Below are 13,484 nucleotides of genomic sequence, written 5' to 3' on the forward strand. Positions count from 1 at the left end.
AGCAAGCAGCTCAGTAAGTGATAGATCTCTGCCCCCACATCATGTTGCTCTCAATGGGGCAGTAAAAACCTGGTAACCGATGCCCTTTAAAAATATAAAATAATAATCAAAATCTTGCAAATATTCGCAGCGGCTACTCAGGCCAAATTAGACACTTGCTTCCCGTTCTTACAGAAGACTTTTCAGCAGGCTCCTTATCAGCAGAGGCAAGGTTTCAATGACAGGTAATAACACTATACACAGCTGATAACACATAGGTGATGTCACAGCTCACCTCCCCCTTCCTTTACAATGACCCTTGCACACGCTCATTAGATGCTTCAATATAAAAGATAAGGGAGGAGTCTGACCATTGTGGCTAATGTACATGTGAATTTCCTGAAACTACAAAAGGTAAGAATCTAAATAAGTCTAGCGTCCAGAGTTTTTATCGAGATAGACAGATGTGTTTGTGTGTATATATACCGTCACTAGGGGAAATGTGCATCTTGTGCAGAAGAGCTCATGAATTACACAGAATTTTCGGAGTTAATAAGCCATAATTGGCGCTGACTGATTACCTTGCGCGTGGAGTTTTGCCAGTTCCTCGTTAAGCGAATCCTGCGCCTCCTCCAGCTGTCTGCGCCTCTGCTCCATGTTCTGCATATAATCGGTCAGAGATTTGATCTTTGCTTCATGCTGGCAGATAAAAAAAAAAAAAAGGCAAAAATAAATAAAAGCTTCAAACCAAAGAAGAGAAAGCGAGTTAGAGGCCCCACATTTCTGCAAATTGTCTCTTCAAATAGGAAGAGAACCTAAACTCCAGGGCCAACTATTGTGCGAGGTAACAATCCTAAAACTCAATATCGACCCTTTAACAAGCCTTGTCATAGGACTTAGGATAAAGGCCAAACCACACACACTTTTTGCTGACACTGGTTTCGGGGTGTTTGCCTCCTCATCAGTGCAAAGCAAGACGCCTGATTTGGCTGGATGAAAGGCCTCTGACGGGATCAGGAGGTCTAAGGTATAATGTCTCTTTTTGTTCAGTAAATTGTAATCAATGCAGTACCACAGACAGCCTGCGGGAATGCTATAGGATTAACCTATGGTAAGGGACTTATGAGCAGCCATAAATACATACAGGTTATTTTTATACATTCATTCATCACATCGGTGAAGCCTTCAAAACAGGACCCGCTGACTATCACGGCTCATTAATAGTACTTCTCATATGGGCTACAGGGACCTTTTGGGCCCCCCATGGCTTCAGGGCCTGCGTGCAGGGCTACACCTACACCTACTTTGGCTACGAACCTGGGAGCCGAGAAGCTGGCATGCCGCAAGTTCCTTTTCGGTGGCATTCATTTTGCGGTTTGCCTCAATCTGTGCCGTCTCCAGTTGTTTGCTGCGATTTACTAGAGACTTGACCTCCGACTTCATTTTGCTAATGTACAGACGAGCCATGGTGAACTCCTCTTCAATGACGCCATTCACATCCGCCAGCTACAAACAAAGAGAGATGAATATGGTTAGTAGGACACCACCAGGAGCAAAGAGCCAAGCTCATAGAATTTGCCAAATGAGACTAGAGAGTCTTAAAGGGGTTATCCAAGATTCGAAAAACCTCCGGAAACAGTGCCACACCTGGCCTCTGCCTGGTATTGCACTTCGGCTCCATTGAAGTGAATGGGGACGAGCTGTGAAAAGTGATGCTTTCAGGTTCTGAAAAACCTTTTTAATGTTTCTATGAATTATTGAAACCACCCAGTCCATCCAAAAGAGCATCACGGCAGTAAAGATCTTTACCGTTTTGACATCATTCGTGCCGATAATGCCACCGATCTCGCCCAGGTCCTTCAGCAGCAGGTTTAGGATCTCGGTTGCCCTCTTCTTCTGGTGGCTGCTGAGTTCTTGCAGCTGATGAAGTTCACGCTGTGTTGCGATCAGACTGGTCTGTGAAGAAGGAAAGTCACCGGATTGTTTAGGATTGAAGTTATGTTTAAAAGGCAGCTTTAAAAAAAATACTCCATCAATATTAAAAATTAAAGTTCTAGAACTTTTCAAACTTTTGTTCAAAGTTTATAAGATTGTTGTACGAGACCTCAGCATTTTCTCTGCATTTAGGAGTGTTGCAGAAATTTCAGATTGATGGAATTTATTTTTAGATTATATTTTTCAAAATTATCTGTAACCAATCTGCAGTGGGTGAACACACCCTCCTACTTATCCATGAGCAAAAAATCTTAAAACTAAGAGGAAAGTTATATACTGTGCACTAAAGTTCATCAGTAGCCGGTTGTGAACAGATCGGGCTTGTACCGTTTTCTGCATCAGCTCATCTGTCAGCTGCTCGTTGGATTTGGTCTTGTCCTCCACCTCCTGAGACTTATGGTCGTAGTTTACAGCCAGCTCCTCCAGGGCCTGGAGAACTTCCTTCACTTCATCCTTGGCGGCGTCGTTCTCAATCTGAAGCCGCGTCAGCTCCTCCTGGATTTTTTCATAATCTCTGCGGGTTGAAGCCAGGAGCTGTCAAAGCAAAAAAAAAAATCAGGACCCTCTGTCCTTCATCCCAGCAAAACTCTGGGCTTTATACAATACATAAGTAAGAAATCTATCATTGGTGCGGGTGGAATAAATTGAAAACTAGTGAAAATCCGCAGAGGACATTGGACAAGCAGGGGGTCCAGACAGCAAGGAGTTGTAGTTTTAATTGACGCCACTCATTTTACCTTTATAATGTACTGAAAAATGGGAATAAAATCCAAGTGGGGTGAAATAGTGAAAAAAAAACACACAATACCATCACTGTCTATTGGATTTTGGTTGTACCGGGTTTACAGTGCGGTAAAAATGACCTGACAATAGGGTTCTCCAGGTCAGAACGATTATGGCGATGCCTAACTTGAATAGGTTTTCTAGGGTGTTTTTTTTTTTTAATTACTGTGGATTCTAAAGAAATTCTGAACCTTGTAAAAGAAATAAAAAAAAATTTAAAAATTCCTAGATAAGCTGTAGTTCTCATGTAGCCATTTTAGGATAATTAAAATGATTTGCTAATTTTTTTTATTGCATTTTTTTTTATTTTATGTTGGATAGTGCAGTATAAAAAAACAAACACCGAAATTGTATAGCTTAATTATTTTATTTTACAGTGTTACTTTATGGGTTAAATAACTTTTGTATTTTGATGGACTGGAGATTGATACAGAATATGTTTGTGTTTTTTTGGGATGGGGGAAAAAGTGTGATTCAAACATTTAAAGTTTTTAAAACTTTTTTCTTTCTTTATTTTTCACTTTTTTTTTAGTCCCCCACCTCCCTAGGGAACTTGAACTGGCGCTGGCTCCTTAGCTTGTACTATAAGCTGCAGTAATAATCGGTGGCTGGAAGCACCAAGATGGCGGTGCCCTTCAGCGGGTGGTCTGATGGCCCGTTTTAGGGGCAGGTGCTGGTGGTATAACACTTCCCGAGCCTGCACCCTCCCTAGGCTGTACTTTTATGTACTGGTGAGGGGTTAAAAAAAAATCTAAATAAGGATGTGGTCTTTTTATATGAGCACCATTTTTTTGGATACTAAGGTCCAAATCCCCTGCAAAGAGAGATAAATAACAGGCTCTGGGCTCGCAGCACATATTGCCGCCCTCCAGAAGAGCACAGAATCTAAGAGCAGATATTTAATAGGACTTCACCCAACCAGCCGCATTTCTCCTGCCATAGAGTGATGACCGCACCACTACATCCATAATAAGCGCCACTCACCTCGTCCTGGTCCAGCATCTGCTGCTTCAGCTTCTCGGCGAGCTGACTCTGATGATTGATTTCATCATCCTATGAATAAATAAAGGGGAAATATTAATAGCCGCGGACATTACAGACCCCATATAACTTCTATAAATCGGTCAGAGCCGACATTACAGGGACGGAGCGCAGCTCTGCTATCACCATTTAAAGAGACAGGTACTAACATTTGTCAGCTGGATGTGTGCAGCCATTACACTCTAATATGAGCTGAAGATGGAAAGCAACAAAGTGCGTAGACAGCTGCCCAGTATGTTAATCCTTTAAGACGATTTCCACCATATTTTTTTTTTTTGTGCATGTAAAATGAGAAATGTGGAAACTTTGCAATAGGTGTCAATTAAAAAACTTCCTACCGTTTAGTGTCTGCAGCTCCTATACAGACCTATGTGGATCCATAAAAAAAACAAACTAGGTACTGTCAGATGCTGCAATCTGATGTTTCTTCTTTTGATGGGGTTGCGGTGAAATGCAAGTCCCATTGATAATGAACGGAGCGGAGGGCAAACATGCACCACCTCGCTCCATTCAGGACGGGGCTGCAGACCCCACTGTCTTCATCCTAGAGCTTGCTGTGAGTCCCACCGATCAGAAAGTTATCCCCCATCCGAACTTGTAATTTTGAGAATAACCCTTTAATATCCTTCTCGTTCCGGCTGAAGTTTGAGTGTGCCGCCATATGGTGCCATCTGATGGTGCAGAATGCAGCATAGAGAAAGGTACAGTGCGACTGCAAAGACTTCTAGTAATAGTAAGTATTATGGTCTGTTCCTTGAAGACAGCATGCCTTAAGGAGAAAGGAAACCGAACTAGCTTTTTAATTAGCGGATTTCCCTATTAGTATCACAAGCGATACATGGGAGGCTGGAGATGGTGTCTGTGCGCTCACCATCCCATCTGCAAATGGCAACAATTATCAGGCAGTAAAAACAGATAATTATGAAGCAGCGGCCATCATTACTACTAATTATAGCTGTGGAAGAGTAAAAGCAGCCGAGATAATGTGCATCGTCTGCTGCCGCGGTGCTGGATCCACAGAGGCAGCGAGAAGTCAGATAAGAGGGGTACGTCGGATACTCAAAAGATAGGCGTAGTGTCCAAAATACAGCAGAGTGATGGTTAATAGCTGCGTGGTAATTGAAGTGCACCATACAACTATTAACCGTCAATCTGCTTCTAGGTACAATTAGCTGTGGTCTGTGCCGATCAGCATGCTGGTGCAGCTTTGAATGCATCTCACGCACACCTTGGTACCACATGGGAACCCAGTTTTATAGTGGTTTCTGCAAACCTTTGTTTGATGGCTGTTTTTTTTCTTTTCTCAGCCTCTCTGGGTCCAGCACCAAGTCTCTGCTGCTGGTTTAGATGTTGGTTATTGTCACTGAGCTCACTGATTGGCTGCAGCACTGTCGATGTGATGTCAGCACTTCAAACAATTCCAGACACTGGAAAACGTGGCGGAGACTCAGCGCTGGAGGCGGGAGAGGGTGGGTTTTTTTTTTTGTTTTTTTTTTTAAATAAAATTGCAGCAGGAGATACAAGGGTATTCCAAAATTGGAACAACACTTAGTACGGATTCCCTATCCTTATAAAGGATAGACATTTGTAGACGTTAAAAAAATTAATGTAAATTAAAAAGTATCAGTTTTATTTGCTTTCGGACAAAAAAAAAAAAGTTATGCAGGCTACGTTTTTTTTCAGTTCATCTAGTAAATGGAGGATAGCAGAAGGAAGGGATACAAACTGCTGTAACAACTTGTTATGCTTCCAAAATGGGTCATAATAACAGAACTAAAAATTACATTTACATTACACAGTACTCATCGAGATCAATGCACTGTCCATATAGTGCACGGACGGGTCCCCGGAGCTGCACTTTTTAGCCTTTTTCCACTCAAAATTCCATAATAGAATATCTATAAAAGAAGCTTTAAAACTACAAAAGTATTCCAGATCACCCAGCGTTTGCAGCTGCTGCCCCTAGATGGCGCTCTTGTGTAGAGATGCCGGACATGTGTGTACACACCGACACCACCAGGAGCTGCAGATAGTGGTGGTAAACCTAATAATGCATCGTCCTAATAAGCGGATCTTGTTTTTAAACACATGGTTCAAACCACAACTATATGAGCAGAAATCCACTGACATCTACTAATGTGCATTATATTTGCCTCCTGTTAAATGTCGTAATTGTTCCCCATTATTGACACAAAGACCAGACTGAGCAGCGCCACAACCTTGTCATCCAGCTGGCGGTACAGCGAGGCGATGTCGTCATCGTATTTCTTCTTCTCCTCGGAGGAGATGCAGGCAGCAGCCGGGGACAGGTTGTCGATGATGGGAGTGTTGTCGCACGGCTCCAGGCTCTTCTGATCCTTCGAACTCATTTGTTCATCTAGCGGCACAGCTTCCCCTATGTTATATTGATCAAAGGCACATTATAACGGATATAGAACAAGAGTAACAGACCAAAATAACTTATAAAAGAAACTGTTTTTTTTTTTTATTTTTCTTTTTACTGAACTACAAATCTACTTCGTACTAGAAAGCTAAATAAGAAAAATTCATGATACAACCACTAGAGGGAGCGCTCTGCATTAGGATTTGTACACATCATCATCAGCTTTCCATGAGCTCCCTCTAGTGGTGGCTGAAGGAAGCCAAGGTCTGACTATGCGATGGTGAACAGAGGATTCGGAACTTTGTAGCAAAGTGCGGGAGGAAAACAGGAGTAAATACAATCAGAAAATGCAGCTAAAAATCTTCTCTTATGGATTCTCTCAAATTTGGCAAACAAAATGCACCAAATTAATTTTTATAGATTTCTAAACTTATCTTATCATTATATATATATATATATATATATATATATATATTTTACACACATACATATACAATGGAGGAAACATTATAATTATAAAAAAGTTTATAACTGCTTTGCACACTATTGGCATTCTCTTGATGAGCTTCAAGAGGTAGTCACTGGAAATGGTCTTCCGACAATCTTGAAGGAGTTCCCAGAGATGCTTAGCACTTGTTGGCCCTTTTTCCTTCACTCTGCGGTCCAGGTCACCCCAAACCATCTCGATTGGGTTCAGGTCTGGTGACTGTGGAGGCCAGGTCATCTGGCGTAGCACCCCATCACTCTCCTTCTTGGTCAAATAGCCCTTACACAGCCTGGAGGTGTGTTTTGGGTCATTGTCCTGTTGAAAAATAAATGATGGTCCAACTTAACGCAAACCGGATGGAATAGCATGCCGCTGCAAGATGATGTGGTAGCCATGCTGGTTCAGTATGCCTTCAATTTTGAATAAATCCCCAACAGTGTCACCAGCAAAGCACCCCCACACCATCACACCTCCTCCTCCATGCTTCACGGTGGGAACCAGGCATGTAGAGTCCATCCGTTCACCTTTTCTGCGTCGCACAAGGACACAGTGGTTGGAACCAAAGATCTCAAATTTGGACTCATCAGACCAAAGCACACATTTCCACTGGTCTAATGTCCATTCCTTGTGTTCTTTAACCCAAACAAGTCTCTTCTGCTTGTTGCCTGTCCTTAGCAGTGGTTTCCTAGCAGCTATTTTACCATGAAGGCCTGCTGCACAAAGTCTCCTCTTAACAGTTGTTGAAGAGATGTGTCTGCTGCTAGAACTCTGTGTGGCATTGACCTGGTCTCTAATCTGAGCTGCTGTTAACCTGCAATTTCTGAGGCTGGTGACTCAGATAAACTTATCCTCAGAAGCAGAGGTGACTCTTGGTCTTCCTTTCCTGGGGCGGTCCTCATGTGAGCCAGCTTCTTTGTATCGCTTGATGATTTTTGCAACTGCACTTGGGGACACTTTCAAAGTTTTCACAATTTTTCGGACTGACTGACCTTCATTTCTTAAAGTAATGATGGCCACTCGTTTTTCTTTACTTAGCTGCTTTTTTCTTGCCATAATACAAAATCTAACAGTCTATTCAGTAGGACTATCAGCTGTGTATCCACCAGACTTCTGCACAACACAACTGATGGTCCCAACCCCATTTATAAGGCAAGAAATCCCACTTATTAAACCTGTGAAGTGAAAACCATTTCCGGTGACTACCTCTTGAAGCTCATCAAGAGAATGCCAAGAGTGTGCAAAGCAGTCATCAAAGCAAAAGGTGGCAACTTTGAAGAACCTAGAATATAAGACATATTTTCAGTTGTTTCACACTTTTTTGTTAAGTATATAATTCCACATGTGTTAATTCATAGTTTTGATGCCTTCAGTGTGAATGTACAATTTTCAAAGTCATGAAAATACATAAAAATCTTTAAATGAGAAGGTGTGTCCAAACTTTTGGTCTGTACTGTATATATATATATATTTATTACACACACAATGGAAGAAACATATTATAATTATAAACAAATTATAATATATATACACATATACACATACACTATTTTTTATTTTTTTTATATTTAATGTTTAAATTCCTCTTTTTTACTTCCTTTGGGGACGGAGAAACTTTCATGGAAATCTACTCCGCTTTGTCATATGCGATAGATACCACTGAACCCCTAATCACATCGGTGTGGAATATTCTCGGCAGCCGGCATCGCCATGGCAACATCATTGCTCTAATCAGAGAAAAACATCCACCGCTATACAGTCAGCGAGAGCCCCCCTCCCCCGCCCCAGACAGCGCTGTCCTTGAAAAACATGAACGTAACGCAAGCAAAGAAAAAAATATATTTTTTTCTTTTAAAGCGTCCTAAATGTTAATATGTCACCCTCTTATACTGCAAAACGCAGACACACGACTATTACATTACCGCCAATCAATAAATCTGAGAGCAGATCGCCATACATTGCCATGGTGGCAGCTGGGATTGTGTTATCGGCTATTAGCCCCCGGCACAGTATGTACGGGAAGAAAAGTCAGGTCTGAATATAGCGACTCCGTCCCCAACATTCATGAAAGTTACAACTTTATTTTCCCATTTCCACCACTAGGTGGCGACTTATCGTTATACGGATTCGGTGCGAGTACATAGAGCTGTATGCAGATCGCCATCTAGTGGCAGAAAAAAAAGCAGCTGAGATTTTTGCATAGGGGGAAATCACTGCTGCAAAAAAAAACATGGATCATCATAGTCTCTGATCAAAGTTATGGCTGGTCTATGCATTCAGAAATTAATGGGGAATAGGGTTGAGCGAGTATGTTCTGTTACGAGTATGCTCGGGCCGAGCTCCGAGTATTTACAGCTGCTCGGTGATATGGTTGAATCCCTCCTGTGTGCATGATTTGCAACTGTTTGACAGCTTTATTACATGTGAGGAATGTGTAAGAAATAGTCATTCCTCACATGTAATAAAGCTGTCAAACAGTTGCAAATCATGCACACGGGAGCGATTCAACCATATCTCCAAGCAGCTGTAAATACTCGAAGCTCGGCCCGAGCATACTCGGCGAAAGGGTTAATAGAACATACTCGCTCAACACTAATGTTGAAGTCTCCTTCAAGGCTACGTTCACTTCTGCAAACAAGATAGACTTTCCCATTACTGACAGTTGGTGCTTATTAGACTCTATGGAGAGGGAGGAGTTCGAGGCAGACACAGATATTCTGCTGCAAGTCCTCCTAAAATAACAGTTACAGTTCTCCATAGAACTTTATAAGCACCAACTGTCATCTCAGTAATGGGACAGTGTGTTCACTGAAGACACATTTTACCACTTAAATGAGAATTTTGAGAATGAATGATCCAGTCCAGGAGGAGAAAGAAGCAGATTTCTCCGATAAAACATATTACAAAGTTTTTTTTATTTTCAGGTCTACTTTTCATTTAAGAAAAAATTAAAAATGACAATGGACTCTTTAAATGTGTCCTTCATACTTATCCATTTTCTAATGCAATTTCCTTACCGCCTCTCCACCGGTTCAATTCCATCTCAAGATGCTGAATGATGTTCTTAAGTGACTTGTTTTTGTCTTTTTCCTTCTCGTATTTCTTCTTCCACTCCTCGGCCGTCAGCTCCAGATTGACAGACACTGTGTTCTTAATGGTCTTGGCCCTGGTACAAGAGATGCTGTAATTAACGGCGAGGACGAGAGCCGCGCTGCGGTTTTACGGGCCGTATAGAAATGGATTTTTTACCGTTGGCCAAACATGAGCGTGGATTTCGTCTCGGCCTCGTTGAAGATGGATGGGGAGCAGCAGATGATGATGGTTGTCCGACAGTTGCCACCAAGGGAGTCCTGCAGTATCCTTGTCATCTTACTGTCTCGGTAAGGAACGTGGCTTTTCTAGGAAGCGGAGAGGACGAGGCTGAGATATAGTGTAATGAAAGGATATGCCACCCTGAAGATAAAGGGAATGCAGCACCGCGGTCACGCTGCAGCCCCTCTACTCTTGCTGCAGCCCCTCTACTGTTGCTGCAGCCCAATTCACTTCATTTTAAGGGTCTGGGTAGGTCTTTGAAGATAGATCCCCAGATCCTAGCAATAATATAGTAATAATACTATTTTCAACAATATTCCATTTCTCTCTGTGGGGGTCTGATATCCAGCACCAATCCTGAGAATGAAGGGTTTTAAAGGGGTTGTCCGGGTATAGATATTTGATGACCTGTCCTGTATATAGGTCATCAAACAGCAGATAGGTGGTGGTCCAACACCCGGCACCCCAACAGATCAGCTCTTAGTTTGCTCCCGTAGCAGCTGGATGTAAAAGCACGTTGAATGGAACTTTGATCAAAATGTAGTGGCCGCTGCTGGGTACCACAGATCAGTTCCTGCACTTTTGCATAGAAGCTGTGCTGCAGTACTCGGCAGAGGCCGTCACACTTTGATAAGCCGTGCCACTGTTACTCATGATCCCAGCACTCACCGTTCCTTCTGCCAGAGCGGAGATGACATTGCCCAGCGCAGATAAAGACTTATTGATATTTTTAGCTTCGTCCAGAACTGCTCCTTCAGCTCCGGTTTTGCTGACCTAAAAGGATGACAGAACCGTAATGGATCAATTAAATCCACCCAGAGGAAAGAAGGATATTTCCAGCCCTGTAGAGGAGGACAGCGCTGGCCGCAGGGGCAGACCACGGCCCGGCCCCTCGCCATAGGGGCAGCCCGGCCTCTCGCCATAGGGGCAGCCCGGCCTCTCGCCATAGGGGCCTTCTCACCTTCTCACTTCCCGCCAGATCCACCAGGTAAAGTTTCCCGCAGAGCTTCTTCTCCGTCTCAATGTTTTCTTGCTTTATGTTAATTAGGAAAATGCTGTGACTCCTGGAGCTGTGCTCATTCATATCTGCAAGCGAAACACCGACCCTGATATTAGTCTGGGAATCCATTTATATAGTTGAAGTCCTTAAAGGGGAACTCTTGGATTTGATAGTAAAGTTATAACACAATTTATAGATTCTCATTGGCTCTTGTGAATCTGAAAACTTTGGAGGAAATTTATCAAACTAAATGAGCCGATGAAAAAGAAAAAACCCACCTGTCTTTAATGATGTGCACCCTTTATCATGCGTTTTAAAGACTTTCTGCTCCTTGTCTGACAAGTGGGCGTAGTCTGGTCCGATAAGGGGCATGGTGTAACATGCGACAACAGGCGCAAAAAAATGCTTTCAAATTTTTATGACAAAGTGACCTAAAAATAATAAAGTTCAAACTTATACTAGACAATTGTAAATTATGCAAAAGCCGCTGTGATAAATCCGCACCTTAAGACGATCTAGTCCACGTTTGCACAGTACTGATGAATTCTTCCTATTTTACCCCACACAAGTGGCATTGCTCCATCTTTCATAATTTGGGGAAAAACTACTAAAAAAAGATACTGGATCCAACAAAGCATGCTACAATTAAAGGGGTTTGTAAAAAGGTCTGTTTCTTGTTTTTTCTCCATGGAAACAACGCCACTCCTGCTCTCAGGCTTTGCCTGGTATTGCATTCACTTGCATGGAGCGAAGCTGAAATACCAGACACTGTGTGACTCTTAATGTATTAATGTCAGTGCAGGATTTCTGGGTCAGCGGTAACTCACTTGTGACCGCAACGTGTCTGTTCGCCTTCCCTTCGTCTATCACATCCATCACTTCCTCTGGACTGGACACAAACCTCTCCGTACAGCCCTGAACATAGAGGAAACGAAAGAAAACAGAAGACAGGCAAGACGTTCATTAATGGAAACGAAGACCGTAGCACCCAGAAACAAGAGAATATGGGGGCCCATAGAGAGTCCATATTAAGCCCCCCCCCCCCCCCAAAATTTAGATATTTGCTACGAGTCCCCTTGCCAACATGTCATCGGATTATTGCGATTGCCTTACGGGGGACTCCATGGGAGGTGGTGAGGGATGCCCTCCTCCGTCTAATCACTCAGATGCCATGGTCAGTATTCACCATGGCATTTAAGGAGTTAAACTGGCGTGATCGAAGCTGGCTCCAATTGCAGCCGATCCTGGCAGGTGTAAAGATAGCCGTCACCCGCCAGCCCTCTCCATACAACTACTCATGTAGACAGCAGAAAAGACCCCACCTCTACTCACGGACCCCCATAGCAGCTACATGATCTGCCGACATTGGAGCAGTTATAAGAAGCGAAGCTTAGAGACCCCCGAGGTCTAAGTCCACGTTCACAAGTGCAAAAAAAATTCTCCTGCACCAAAATACACAATAGTGATCCGCTCTGCTGCATTTTATTGCTGAAAATATTATTTATTTATTTTTTTAAATCAAATGTTTTTTATTGATTTTTATAAAGATTTACACAAAGGAAAGAATAAAAAAAAAAAAAAAGGAAAAAAAACAACAACCAGACAAACATTGGAGAAACAGGTCTCCACCCCCCAACCTTAAGAAGCATTAAACATGAGTTACTTATCCATCCTGGCTCTGGAAAACCAGCAGAACTAGATGAACAAATATCTGGACATAGTAACAATAGTCAATCCAATCACATAGAACTTGTGGAAGTGCTAATAACATTTTAATTAATTTTCAAAGAAGTTTAATTTGAGGCATCATATAAACGTAACTCAAAGCAAGACGAGACGAAATCCCCTCATCTCCCTAGATGTCAAACCCGAGCCATCAATCCATAGACCCCAGATCTTGTCAAATTTACAGATAGCATCTCTTTTTAGGTATATGCCTTTTTCCAAATTTACTAGCCGGTTAACTTTATCAATAAATTCTGATATCATAGGCTTCTGATCTGCGATACATTTTTCGCCTATCCATTTTCTTTCCATATATAACATACGTGCCGCCGCAATTTTGCCGGACTCATCAATAGTCAGATCTTCAACATATCCCAGTATACATACTAATGGTGAAAGCTCTACGTCAATTGAATAAACCCTGTTAATCATTGCTACAACACTCTTCCAAAAGGACCCCAGGTTAGGACAGTTCCACATCATATGAAGCATCTGCTATGTTAGTTTTGCATCTAGGACAGTGGGATTGCTGCAATTATTACTTTATTATATTCATTTTGATGCAGTTTTTTTTGGGGGTTTTTTTTAGTGCAGACACTTTAAAAATGTAACTGCATTTTTTTTTTTTCAGGCTTCCCACAGATAGGAAAAGAATCAAAAATGCACCAAAAAAACAAAACAAACAAAACACACAGTTCACCAGCGCCTTTAACGGGGGGCAGGAGTTTTCATGAAATCGCATCCACTTTGCTTTACAGTTTTTCTGCACACGTAGAGTTTAC

The 13,484-nt window shown here is 42.2% G+C and overlaps 1 protein-coding gene across 1 annotated transcript in view; it reads right to left on the reverse strand.

Moving 5' to 3' along the window:
* Positions 1 to 13,484, reverse strand: part of KIF5C (kinesin family member 5C) — a 47,292-nt gene that overhangs the window by 21,559 nt on the left and 12,249 nt on the right. The window contains exons 7-17 of the mRNA XM_073647218.1: positions 11,805 to 11,892; positions 10,939 to 11,063; positions 10,647 to 10,751; positions 9,915 to 10,063; positions 9,683 to 9,831; positions 6,018 to 6,193; positions 3,742 to 3,810; positions 2,302 to 2,508; positions 1,789 to 1,935; positions 1,297 to 1,485; positions 561 to 678 (exon numbers count right to left, since the gene is read on the reverse strand). Coding sequence (XP_073503319.1) covers positions 561 to 678; positions 1,297 to 1,485; positions 1,789 to 1,935; positions 2,302 to 2,508; positions 3,742 to 3,810; positions 6,018 to 6,193; positions 9,683 to 9,831; positions 9,915 to 10,063; positions 10,647 to 10,751; positions 10,939 to 11,063; positions 11,805 to 11,892 — 1,522 coding nt within the window. The remainder of the gene's footprint in view (positions 1 to 560; positions 679 to 1,296; positions 1,486 to 1,788; positions 1,936 to 2,301; positions 2,509 to 3,741; positions 3,811 to 6,017; positions 6,194 to 9,682; positions 9,832 to 9,914; positions 10,064 to 10,646; positions 10,752 to 10,938; positions 11,064 to 11,804; positions 11,893 to 13,484) is intronic.

This window comes from Phyllobates terribilis, unplaced genomic scaffold (genome assembly GCF_046119375.1).
Source record: "Phyllobates terribilis strain yellow unplaced genomic scaffold, ASM4611937v1 Scaffold_9__5_contigs__length_417890890, whole genome shotgun sequence".
In the NCBI taxonomy this organism is placed as follows: domain Eukaryota; kingdom Metazoa; phylum Chordata; class Amphibia; order Anura; family Dendrobatidae; genus Phyllobates; species Phyllobates terribilis.